Raw genomic sequence first — 12895 nt, forward strand, 5'->3', positions numbered from 1 at the left:
GCTCCAACATAAACGTACCCTTAGGCCGAACACGAGGAACCAGGGCCGTGTCACGAAAGGAATTTCGGTAGCCCGTAAATTTTTCCACCCTCTGTAAGAGGAGGTTCTAGGTGTATAGTGTATAGTGTATAGTGTATAGTGTATAGTGTATAGTGTATAGTGTATAGTGTATAACAATAACTAACACATTTTACATCTCGCAGTCCCTGCTTTTAAATAAGACAATTGGATCTCCTTTTCCTGAAAGTGCAAGTACCGATTCATTCAAGGTAGACAGGATAGTAGGATATAGGATAACATATAGAAACAGATTTTCAGTTTCGTACGATATTAATCAATTTATGGTCCATGCATGGTCAAGCGATGTTTCTAGTTTTATTGGAAAGATATTTCAGGAATGTATCTGAATGATTTGAAAAATTTGTATGACGAGATCCGTTACGACAGCCCTGATAATTATCCATGCGCATGATCGAACGGATTTTGCCTGTATCGCCTACACCGCAAACACAAACACAACCCCATCGATTCCGGGAAACATAAATGCACGCTTGCGCTCTCCACTTCGGGTTTCTGCTTCTCATGGACAGTGATAGGTAGACAGTGAAACGGTAAAAACATTAGAACAGTTTAAAAATACCATTACATTATTTTCGACCTATTAAGCATATATTAAGAAAGAAAATATTAAATTCCTGTTTCACTCCAGTTTGTTGCAATTTAAGTAAAAACTTTTTATTTTGCATCAAGATCCATTGTCTAGTGGTAGGCAGTGCAGCGTCTCGAATGCTTTTGTAATTGAAATACGTGTAAAATACGGAATACTTCTATCGAATACACTGCGATCAGTTGACGTATACCTATACCGTGTGGCACTTTCTATTCAATGATCTTATAGAATATGAAACACTTCTGCAATTTGGATATACATATAATAATTACAACAATAATTACAATGTAATTCAATTCACAACACAACTCTGTTACATAGAAATTATTCAAGTATTTTATTGTATATGTCATAGTTAAATAGAAAATACCAAGGTATTTGTCAACTGCATGGTCTATACATATACATATTCGATAGAAGTATGTTACATAATGACATAATCGAATACAATATCTGAATGCATTTCGCGTTCGAAAACGAATAAATAAGCAGTTGGTAATGCATTTTTGCCCATCACTGATCACGGACTTCCACGCTGAAACTTTGAAGCCAAACTCCCTTGCAAGTTGCGACAAGTCCGACCGAGAGTTTATCGACCGTGTTGAAAAGTTTCGCCGCGTTTCGACACCCCTGTCTCGGTAGGAGGTAAATAGTTAGCGAAACAATGCAACATATCGATGGGATTTTGTTACCGACACAGTGGTCTACGAGCCCGTTTTTCTGTAGCCAAAATTCAATTTCTCGACTTTGAAATTTCAACAAAACTTTTTCTTCTCTCAAATAAGAACCCTTTGGAACCTCGAAATTCAAAATATTAAATCTTTCGGATAACTTTCCGAGCAGATATAGCGTTCGAAGTTGAAAATTATGAAATTGTAGGAACAACTAAATAGTTTAATTATTCCTCGCACAATGCTGAAGCGACAATTTGTCCTATACATATTTCCGTATATGTATGTTTCAGCAGGTATATTTCAATTATTTAATGGTAATATACGCATGTTTCAATCAATATACGGAGGATATAAAGTACAACGTAAACTTTCGGTAGAGTTTAAAAAAAAATATTTAAGAACGTTAGCATTCAGACTTGATTTTTCTGAAAGCTTAGACTTTCAACATATACACATGTAAATTGTTTCCCCTGCCGTTTATAATTCTACGTTTATTTTGACAAGCAAACGTTCGAAGCGAGTTCGCGCTCTGATGCTCTGATGAGCGTATCATAATTAATAATGGTACACTCATCAGAGCATCAGAGCGCAAACGAGAACATTGATTTGTAACTTAGAAATTGTAAGAGAAAGTGTCTTCCAAAATCTGATTTTTTTAAAAATGGAAAACTTAATAAAACAAGGACAACGCTAATGTTATAAATATCATTAACTTTTTTTGTTAATAATTATTTGGATATGTGTGGTCAAATATTCGTTTAGCAATTGTGAGAAATGTAAAAGAATTGTACCGGAATTTCATGTATTATATATTTCCCTCTTAAAAAATAGTATAGCTTACCCTGTCTGACGAATACTTGATTAACGTCGAGCAAAATATCGCAACCCTCGACAATCATTCGTTCCACTGACAAATTCTTCCGCAAATTCTCAGTTTCGCTGACCTGTCAAAATATACATATGTAGGTACCACATCGATCAGTACCTCGTTCGAGGTAGTTAATTTCTGTTTGGTAACACACGTGCATGAACAAGATAGAAAATATTGAAGTAGACTTTTTCTATGAGAAATTCGAACTACACATGTAGAATATATTTTTGTCGATACCTCGTCTCGCATTTGTCTTGATAAGTCTTCTAATTGCCGCTTCGCATTTTCCAAACTTTTACGTTCCACGTGATCAAACGGAGTATGTGCCAAGATTTCGTTCAGTGTAACTATATACTTTGGAAACTGAAAGACCACACATGTAATTCGTATTCAAGTGCTTTCGCATTATGCTCTGTCGATTTAAAATAAATTATTTAAACAAACTTGTAAAACTTATGGAACTTTTTGCGAAATCCAATCTTAGAGCAGCACATCCTTCAAAGGGGTGTTTTTTTCCGAGGTCATTCGAAGTAACTTTTTCCGTTGCGAAATTGTACTCTGCGTCTTCGTTAAGGAGTTATTAACGCAAAACACAGACCAATGAGAGCGTGACGTTGGCATTGGCCGAGCCGGGATTCGTCAGCTGTAGCGAAGCCGCGGCGCGCGGCGCGCGGCGCGGAGAACATTTTGGAAACGGAAAAAGGTCCATTCCAAATGGTCTCAGGAATTACCTCTTTCAAGGAGGTACAACATTTCTGAGACACTCTGTATACTCTTAAACGTTTCACGTACACATAGCCGAAAGAACGCTGTTTAACGTTATATATTGTTGGTTTTGCAGAAATTGTTACCCATGAAAATTATGATAATGTTAGAAACCAGTATATAGGGAGGAGGTAACTGAAAAATTTGCACTTGTATCTATGCAGCTTCGATGCACAGTGTAACAAAGATCGAATTTATTATAATTAACAGTAAGTCACGGAGAACAATTTTGCAAAGGAAGAAGTTACTTTAGATGACCTCCGGAATCACCCACATCAAGGAGGTACAGCACATCCTGTTTTCGGACATCCTGTATGCGTTTCAACACTGAATACTCGATTCTCGAAAAATTGTCTTGTATTTAAACCAGCGCTCGGAATTATTGACTCGCGATGACCAATTTTCGAAGACTACGCATTCATTTTAAGGACCAGGAGCAACAGATATTTAACTAACTAACTTTTAAATCGTTAGCTACGACACATTTAATTCAATTAGTAATATCAGTGCATAAACTCACATGGTCCATAGGATATGTTAAAAACGTATCCAATGTGCGTCCTCCGCATGCAGTTTTCTTCTCCAACCTAGTGAGCAATGCCGCGAATGACGCCGATGATTGCTTACAATGCGTCAGAACTTGAAGGCTGTAATGGTGGTTTCTGACATATTCTTGATAAATTGATAGCATAGGTAGCAACATGTCGAACAAATCGCCTGAAATTATCGAGAAACAAATAAATTGTTTAAGACTTGTAAGCATGTATAGTGTATAGTGTATAGTGTATACTGTATAGTGTATAGTGTATAGCAAGGGCGCGGGCGGGCGGTTTGAATAGGGCTGACATCTGCCGCAAAGTGAAAAACGGGCACAAACGAATTACAACTGACTTCATACTCGGGGACCATATTAAGTGGACACTCTGAAAAGTCGCGTAACATTCTTAAAATTGGCCCAAAGGACTCGAATTGTTTTAAGATGTTAGGCTCGCGACTAGTATGCGAGAGAATGATTAGACAAAAATTTGTTCAGATTGCAATTGGTAGGAATCATACAAAATTTTAAAAATGATGATCTACAAAACACATTTTTTAAATTATCGTTACAGGCTCAGATAAAAAAGTTGACAAAACAATTAAAAAAATTTCTTTATGATTTTTTGGCGGCTGTAAAGATGTGTTATTGTTTGTAGGGAAGGAAAAGGACGCGATAGCGTTAGGTAGTATGTACTGGGAAAGGTCTTTGACTATCTGTCCATCTTGTGGCGAGTGTAGGAAGTTAGCCGCCACATTATGTACTCCCTTGCCAGTGAACAATTCAACAACGATAATCTCTTTTTTGACGAGTTCTCTTTTTTTACGATGATCCAAGTCAGAATCCGAGGAGATCGATGGGGTGCTTGCAGATCGTTGCCCACTCGATTGATGTGTGTCGAGTTTTGAGAAGCGCTTTTTAGCTCGAACTGTAAACACACATCGTGGCGAGCTAGTGAGTCGCGCTCGTGCCTATCGAGCCGTACTAAAGGCCTGCTGTCCTAGCATGGCCGTTCGATGAGGACGTGGATTCGGTGCGCTGATCCTCCGTGAATCCGCCATGATCTGCTAACGTCGTCGTTCGTAAAAGTCCTCGGGTCTCGTGCCTTCTGGATACCTGGTGACCTGGTGACCTGATGGTAGCCTGCGACAGATCGACGGGTGGCCACCCACGCTAACTCCATCATCCTCCTTGATGTTGTTGTTGTTGGGCACCTGGTTGTAGTCGTCGTTTTCCTCTGGTCGTTCTCCGTGTTGCGTTTCTGTTCTACGTCGCGTCGCGGTCACCAGTTTGGCGGCTGTAAAGATGTGTTGTTGGGAGGGAAAAGGAAGGGGACCGTTTCGTCCTAGGCTCGCTAGAGGACTCATCGGTAAGGCTATCTAAATAGAGGGGCCCTGCCTTACAATTAGACGCTGGGATATCGGAAGGCGATTGAGGACGGTATATGTATACATATAATCAAAGTTGAGGACGGTATATGTATGATATATAATCAAAGTGATCGAAATCGGTGAGGAATCACTACAGTAAGTAATTACTAGACTGCGCATCTTTATGCAAAATAAAAATTGTCTTCGGCATCGATGGCAAGAACTATACAAACTACATTGAATTTTATTTCTTCCTTAATGATTTTAGTAGAGGAGAAATCATATATTGACATGTTGAATTTTTCAAAATCAACAATTTTGAATTTCGTCTACTCAATTTCGCTATGAACGCATAAAGATCCGCAGTCCAATAATTACCAATGAAAGATATAGTAAATATAACAAGAATGCGTATAATAAATATGTAATCAATATAAATTTTGTAAAAGGAACTCTCTAAATATTTATTATTCTAACTGCATGCTTCTAAATTAAACGATACTTTCAAATATAAACTAAATATAAATTCTGATATGAATATGATTACTAATGTAGGTTCGATAAAATCAAATTTTAAAAGAAGCTAATAAATTAATGTAAAACGAAAAGTTTAACAGTAAATTTGAACCGCTAGAATAAGAACCTGTTGAATTAAATAGTAAATAAAAAGTAAGAACTGAAGTTTGAACGTGAAAATCATTTTATTATGAAAAAATATACAGGTTTTGGAATTGTGTTAAAATTCGTTTGATAAAGTGTTTTTAGAAGACGTACCTAAAACTAAAGTGGGCCAGCTCTCCATACGCGACGTCAGACCTTTTAGAAAGATCTGATGGAAGAATAATAGAGATTCGCTATTTAAAAATATGCTATTCACGTCCTCGTGACAACAAGGAGGCTTCTTTGAGCTTGCAGCCATCAAGAAAGGCCTCAGAAAACAGCTGACCAAAATTTCCATCTGTCGCGTATAATCTTCTTCTGCTTCTACCATATTGAATACCAAACTGAAATAAAGAAAATGGTTTCGACTATGGTATACATCTCGAAGCGGTTATGCTTGCAAGCACAGCAATAGTAATAGTGATAGTAATAGTAATAGTAATAGTAATAGTAATAGTAATAGTAATAGTAATAGTAATAGTAATAGTAATAGTAATAGTAATAGTAATAGTAATAGTAATAGTAATAGTAATAGTAATAGTAATAGTAATAGTAATAGTAATAGTAATAGTAATAGTAATAGTAATAGTAATAGTAATAGTAATAGTAATAGTAATAGTAATAGTAATAGTAATAGTAATAGTAATAGTAATAGTAATAGTAATAGTAATAGTAATAGTAATAGTAATAGTAATAGTAATAGTAATAGTAATAGTAATAGTAATAGTAATAGTAATAGTAATAGTAATAGTAATTATTCTAGGTCGGAAGAAATGTTTAATTTACGAGTTAAAATAGCTCAGAGTGCAAAGAAATTTAAGAAATGTAAATAAAATACTATTAAAAATACTATGGAAAAGCCGCACTAGAGAGAAAATAAAGGAAATACAACTCGGTTTTACTGGCAAAGTCTCACAAATAGAAACGTGCAGTGAACGAAACTCGACGAAATATTATTGTGGAAAAATCAGTCTCACCTGTTACGCTTCCGCATGCTTTCCGCATGAGGGCTTTTGATGTATTGCTCTACGATTTGTTTCCAACGTCTTCGGCATAGCCAACCTCGAAAGAAACTCTGAACTTTTTTAATTTTTTGCATCTCCAACGGGGTTGGTACTGGAACTCCTAAAGTATCTCCGTTGTCAAACAATCCCATAGTATGTGAAACCGATCCATGAGACGTAGCTTTCAGTTTCTTCCTTGCAGCATTCAGCTGTTAACATAACGCAGAAGACTTTGTAATATACATACAGTGAGACTCCCGTTAATAGGTGTATCCTGAAACGTTAACACTTTGACGGTCGTTGTCACGTATGCGCAGAGTAGGGTGGTGGCCACCTTATTTTTCGACCATTCAATTTATCTTCTTTCTATAGCGGATCACCCGCTAGGAGTGTGACACTATATAACACCGGGACACTAAAACAAATAGAAATTCTATACTTACTTCGGTCCGAAGTTCCTGCACTTCTAATTTAAGATCTATGCACCGACTCTCATACTGCGCCTTGTCCGATTTCTCGCTTTCCGTGATGCGCAACAGGTGCAAGTATTTCTGTTCGAGATGCTCCTTCTGCAGTAGTAATTTGTTGAAACTGTAATCAAAGATCAAGTTTTTCGTGAAATGGACATCTCTTGCATCTCTATTGCATCTAAAATCTAAAGGATGCAATAAAAAACAATTTTGATCTTTCGGGTCAATTTTCTGGTCCATTCTTCTCCACAAATCTCCACCTATCTCTATTGTACAGAGGTGCAGAATCCGCTATACTGGTTGCGACATATAATTTTCAAACACCCTGTATCTGTACATTTGCAAAGAAATTTTTTAACATCGATACTATCGTCGATACATTTCAGTACATAAATCTGCAAAAGGCTCATACGAGAGACCAAGATGCAATCGTGTATCGAGTATCGCTCCACGCGTTGTAAATATCTCACGCGAGACCCGTTCAATCAGTTTAATCGCTGGGTATTGCACGCAATCATAAAAACGGAGATACATACATACGTATTTCACCGATCCACGATGCAGCACGAACTTAAACCGTATTTATTCGGCAGAGAATCATTTCAATTGAAACGAAATATGGATTATAGCAATCGTGGAAACCGTTAATCGTTTGTGAAAAATGTAGAGTGAATAAGTAGAGTGAAAATTTTACTTGAAATTCACAATTTTTGCGAGTCATTAGAAATAAATTTAATAGAAATGTATTCCTTCTATCACGACACTATTATTATGGAAACATAATAAAATCTGAATTTACAACTGTATTAATGAAACAAATTAAAACGTGTTATATAATTTTGAAGTCAAAACACGTACCGAAACTTTACAATTGTACTCGTTTTATTGCAATTAATTTGTCAAACTCCTCCGCCGAATAGTTGGATTTTTTCTGTTTTCAGATAACCTTTGAATTTATTTTGAAATTTCAATTAATGTCTTAAGAGAGGCCTCGGAATACATAAAATAATTATTTAATCTGTTAATTATTATTGGTCCAGATTTAGGCATCACTTTTGGTTTGTCTACTTGTTAGGGCATTTCACCTAACAGCGTAACTGTTATCTTGACGGTTCACTGAAAGGAAAAGGTGGTTTGATGAAGAGCATGCGATGACACTGACGCACGTAGTACACACAATGTGCTCGTTCTGCGCACCTGGAGGCATTACCAGGGTGCTCACGTTTGTAAGACCGACGCGACTCGCGACGCGACGGACGCATTAAGGTAGCAACGTGAAAAAAGAGGGCGGTCAACCACAATTTAGAAATTTATCCTTCGCACAACCGAGCTGTACAAATACGGACGATAACTTTTCCCTTCATTTTTCAGAACGTAACGACGACGAGTGTCCATCGAAAAGTTCCAATTACTTGGTTTGTTCTTTAGTTTCTTTTATGTCCCGGTGCTCGATTTCTAGAGTGCACCACGCTTTACCTTTAGGTACTCTTAGGTACCCTTAGGTAATTGGTTTTTCCAATTCGGGAGAATACTATGAAAAATGTAACAAGAGTTTGCAATTACGCTGTCTTCACAGGCTCACTGTAACACTCGAGAATGGCTATGTTCATCATAAGGTGTTCCGTTTAATTTTCGGAAAATCTTTTTTGCAGATCATTTGGTACACCAACACTTCTAATTGCTTAGAAAACATCAGGTGATTTCGTACAATTATGGAATAGTTATACTGTTTTAAAGTGCGTTCAAATACTTTCGTGGTTCACTGTACTCTACATATTCGACTAAAAAGAATTTATTCGAATAGTCATTTTCGATAAATATTAATTTGGAGCAATTCGAGATTAATGCCCAACTCTGATAAAGTCACTGTAAGCATCCCTACAAAATCGATCTATGGTTTCCTGATTTTAATCATTCTATCCCGCAGCTCGAAATTAATATATGTACAGAACAGTTACCTTGCACTTTGTATGGCATCGATCCACGTTTTGCATTCGAATTCCGTGGCTGCTTTCAGCTCGTACTTCCGTTCGTTCTCTCTTCTGTAGTATATTGCGAAGCAGTGCTGAAATAAATTACGACAGAACGGTTAATGCAATTTTATATTCCATGCGCCGCGGCGCGGCGTGTGCTTAATTTTTTAATCGGGTAAAAGAATTGTGTCGGGGCTTGCGATACAAGTGGAACTTAATTACACAGTCTAGTCGATAGCGATATCGGTAGCTGAGATAATATTAATGAATAATTTTTCGAAAAACCGTAATTAACCATTATGTTGGCAACCGTGGAGAGTAAGTACTCATTTACTACAATTCCTTTAACAATTTACTAGGTTCTCCGAAAAATATTTCTTTGTTGTCATTAGACTGGAAATGTTCACAGCGTGTCAATGATGAAAACCATTAGGGAGCGTTCAATTACCAATTAGGATTGTTATGTACAAGCAATCGGATTCCCAATGAGCAGACACGCTTCAGTTAATTAGCTTCTCTGTTGAAACCAACTATACAATTGGTGAGTATCAGCATTTCATAATTTATTCTCCTACAAATTGGTGAAATCACTGTATAGAGACAGTGATTCCTATTGATATTCGGACACTCCAAAAAAAAAAAAAACGATAACTTTTACAACTTTTTTTAGAAGCGAGAGCAATTAGTTTACTGCAGAGTTGGGCATTAATCGATTAAAATTTTAATCAAGATTGATTGATTAACGTGTACGAGTAAAAAAGGTAATCATTAAAAAATCAAAACAAAAGATTGATTCTATCGATTGATGAAGTTACTCGTCGATCGTTGATTAAAAAAAGAAATCATCGAAAAATCGAAGACTGATTCAATCGATTGATGAAGCTAATCGTGAATCGTTGATTAAAAAAAGAAATAGTAATAAGAGATTGAGCTCTGATCGTTAATTTATTGAAGATAACGAATAACAAACAAAATGGAACGTATTTCGTGGTCAAACAGTATATGTATAGGGAAACAGTTCATATAAAATGTAACGAAAAATTTACTATAAAATGATTGCTGAAAACCGTCCGATACGAGAGTAGCTGAACAGTCATTGGATCGTATTCTCTTCGTTTGTTTATTATTAATTAAATGGAACGAAAGAAGAATAAAATGATTGCTGAGAACCGTCCGATACGAGAGTAGCTGTAGTCATTGTGGATCTTATTCTCTTCGATTGTTTATTATTAAGTTTGTATTATGTATTTATTATTAAGTGTTCATGGATTCCATGGAGAGATCGTTATGTTATAGTAATTAAAACGACACGCTTTTACCATAATTCCAGGGTGTGCGAACTTGAACAAATTTCAAAAATTCGAAAACGCGGAGCACAAAAAGATATTATTCCAGATCTTTCGTTTGTTTTCGCGAACACAAACATTGCCTTCTTTTGTACCACAAATTATGCTCCATCCCGTATTGGCATACGTTTGGAGTTTGGAGTAATGAAAAAGCGCAAAGCAAACACTACCGTTCCGTGCTACCGTGAAACGTATTCGCCGGAAATGAGATTTTTAATGTTAAGGAAGGAATGGAAATTGCCAATCGTTACGTTTCCGTAACCATAACACAGACTGCGCAACATGAAACGTGTCCAAGTATTCAGATTGTTATGGAAAATTGGATTGCGAAAACTCGGTTACCTTCTTGATTTCTGACACGTCGATAAATCGACGTATGTGATGCGGCTATGTCGATCAACGTGGAAATCGAATTCCACCGGCGGCGCGGCGCATCTTATCTAGCGATGGTGTGCAAAATCACTAACCGTGATTTATCACGGGGATCGCAGAATCACGATCACGGTCATAATTTTAACTTTATTCACGCTGTGATCGTGATTTTTTAATCTAGAAAGAATTTGCTCACTGTCATCCTATGCTTCGTCTCGATTGAATTAGTCTTTTCTTTTTTAATATAAAGTTACGTAAATTTACTCCATTTAATGATAAAAAAAAAATATTCAATATTCCTCTCCGTACCTTATTACAGTATTTAAAAAGGAAAAAAATTAATTTAAATGGTATAAAAGTGCAGGTAATTTCTTTTATATGTTTACAATGTTTTACAAAATACTAATGTATCTATTACTTAACAATTAAGTTTGATAGCAGCACAAGCACACGCGGTACTGCCGATATAATTATAAGCCTTATCCATAATATTACCCTGAGAATATGGTCTCAATTTGTTAGTTAAGGTACGCGGACGAACCCAATGCGAAATTGGGGAGCCGCCAGGATTTGTAGACATCGAGGACGAGCCTGACGCGAAGTCAGGGAGCCTCTAGGAGTGGAGTCAAACGGAGTTTGTTCTCCATCCGTAACAGTATGTACAATGATTGTCATCCTAAGCTTGAGCTGCCGCCTAGCGGCTCCGCTCGGTAAGCGGCGCGCAACCGTCACTACGCACAACATGGCGGCGCTAAGCTGTCAAAAACACTGGAAATTGCTCAACGTTAAACGTTCATAACTTTTAAACCACATTGATCCGCCAGGATTGGAACTTGGATTTTTCACATTTTCTCGTCCACTTCTACCGGATAACATAGGAAATAGGCAAAAATTTATAGGAAAAAGGCAAAAATTTCTGGTTACGCAAGGAAAAGAGCAGCCGTTTCCAGTGTGTAATAATTCTTCCCTTCTCTGAGGAGAACTCCTTCCCTTCTCATGCAACTCTCCTTTGACAATTTCTCCTCAAACTACTGCAATTTTTGAAACTGTTTAATATCTAGGTGCACGGACGTTGGAAAATGCAACAAAATGAAATACATAATGCAGTAACTAGACTAACGTGTATGGCTATCGTGATGTGTTTGGAATACAGGATAGACCAATGAAGACCATCTTGAATATTTCCGTTATTTGTAATAATATGAAAACATGTATAAAACTTGCATAGTATATGTATAGGAGACAATATTGTGATGCAAGCAATTTTTATATGGATGAAAACGTTTCGAAGCTGTTAAGGTCACATTGATTTCTCTACCTAGCCTACTCAACCTTTCGTATTGTCTATCGATAGAGTATCAAATTCAGCGTCAAAATGTATTGACCTTCATATGTCCTGAGTCTAATAGTTAACGAAATACTATCGAAATAATTTTGCGTATGTACTCACCATATTCAAACTGAGGGAAGAAAATTATTTCAATAATACGTATCTCTCCTTATCTATTAGGTTTAAGACACATTCTGCAACTCTCTTGTTGTAAACTTTTCTTTGTCGGATGGCTGCAAATGGGTGAAAAATCGTACGTCGCGTTAGAGGGAACTCCGTGTATATAACTTTTTTTTTTATTATTATAAATAACGGAAATATTCGAGGTGGTCAAGCGTATTGGTTCACGCTGTATACATATGTATGTATTTTGGGAATCGTCGCTACGTCATAACAGCTAGAAAGTGGAAGGAACTTAGGGTCTAATACCGACTACGCAGTGTGAGCACAAACTTTGTACTATGATAAACTAATGAAATCACTGTAATTCATTTATACTTCAAATCAAAGCTACTGACAGTATTGTTCTATTATTTAGATCCAGACAACATTCTTAAGACACACAGTGGTTATGTATGTCGTTTGATATGGTCGTGATTCATACCTTCAGTAATGTAGTTTGGGACATTTCAGAATGTGAGTCTCCGTTAGTGACGTTCATTTCATGCTGCAAGAAACATTATTAATTTTTAGTCACTAATAGTCTACTACTAGTCTCACTACTACTCTACCTCCTACTTTGTGTATACAGTATATGTATACATATACATGTATGTATTTCACATTATTCGGATAAAATCGCCACAGTGTTAGTCCAGTATTCCAAAATAAATATTTTCGGATAAACTGTTATAT

The 12895-nt window shown here is 36.6% G+C and overlaps 1 protein-coding gene across 8 annotated transcripts in view; it reads right to left on the reverse strand.

Moving 5' to 3' along the window:
- LOC143215895 (ras-specific guanine nucleotide-releasing factor 2) overlaps window positions 1–12895 on the reverse strand; it is a 64941-nt gene that overhangs the window by 24582 nt on the left and 27464 nt on the right. For 7 of the 8 annotated variants that reach the window (XM_076438498.1, XM_076438499.1, XM_076438493.1 and 4 more), the window contains exons 5-12: window positions 12645–12707; window positions 8978–9084; window positions 6993–7140; window positions 6523–6758; window positions 5660–5889; window positions 3501–3697; window positions 2453–2578; window positions 2186–2288 (exon numbers count right to left, since the gene is read on the reverse strand). In XM_076438498.1, the coding sequence (XP_076294613.1) occupies window positions 2186–2288; window positions 2453–2578; window positions 3501–3697; window positions 5660–5889; window positions 6523–6758; window positions 6993–7140; window positions 8978–9084; window positions 12645–12707 (1210 nt within the window). The remainder of the gene's footprint in view (window positions 1–2185; window positions 2289–2452; window positions 2579–3500; window positions 3698–5659; window positions 5890–6522; window positions 6759–6992; window positions 7141–8977; window positions 9085–12644; window positions 12708–12895) is intronic. The other variant, XM_076438500.1, reaches the window with a different exon arrangement.

Source organism: Lasioglossum baleicum, chromosome 14, assembly GCF_051020765.1.
Source record: "Lasioglossum baleicum chromosome 14, iyLasBale1, whole genome shotgun sequence".
Classification (NCBI taxonomy): Eukaryota; Metazoa; Arthropoda; class Insecta; order Hymenoptera; family Halictidae; genus Lasioglossum; species Lasioglossum baleicum.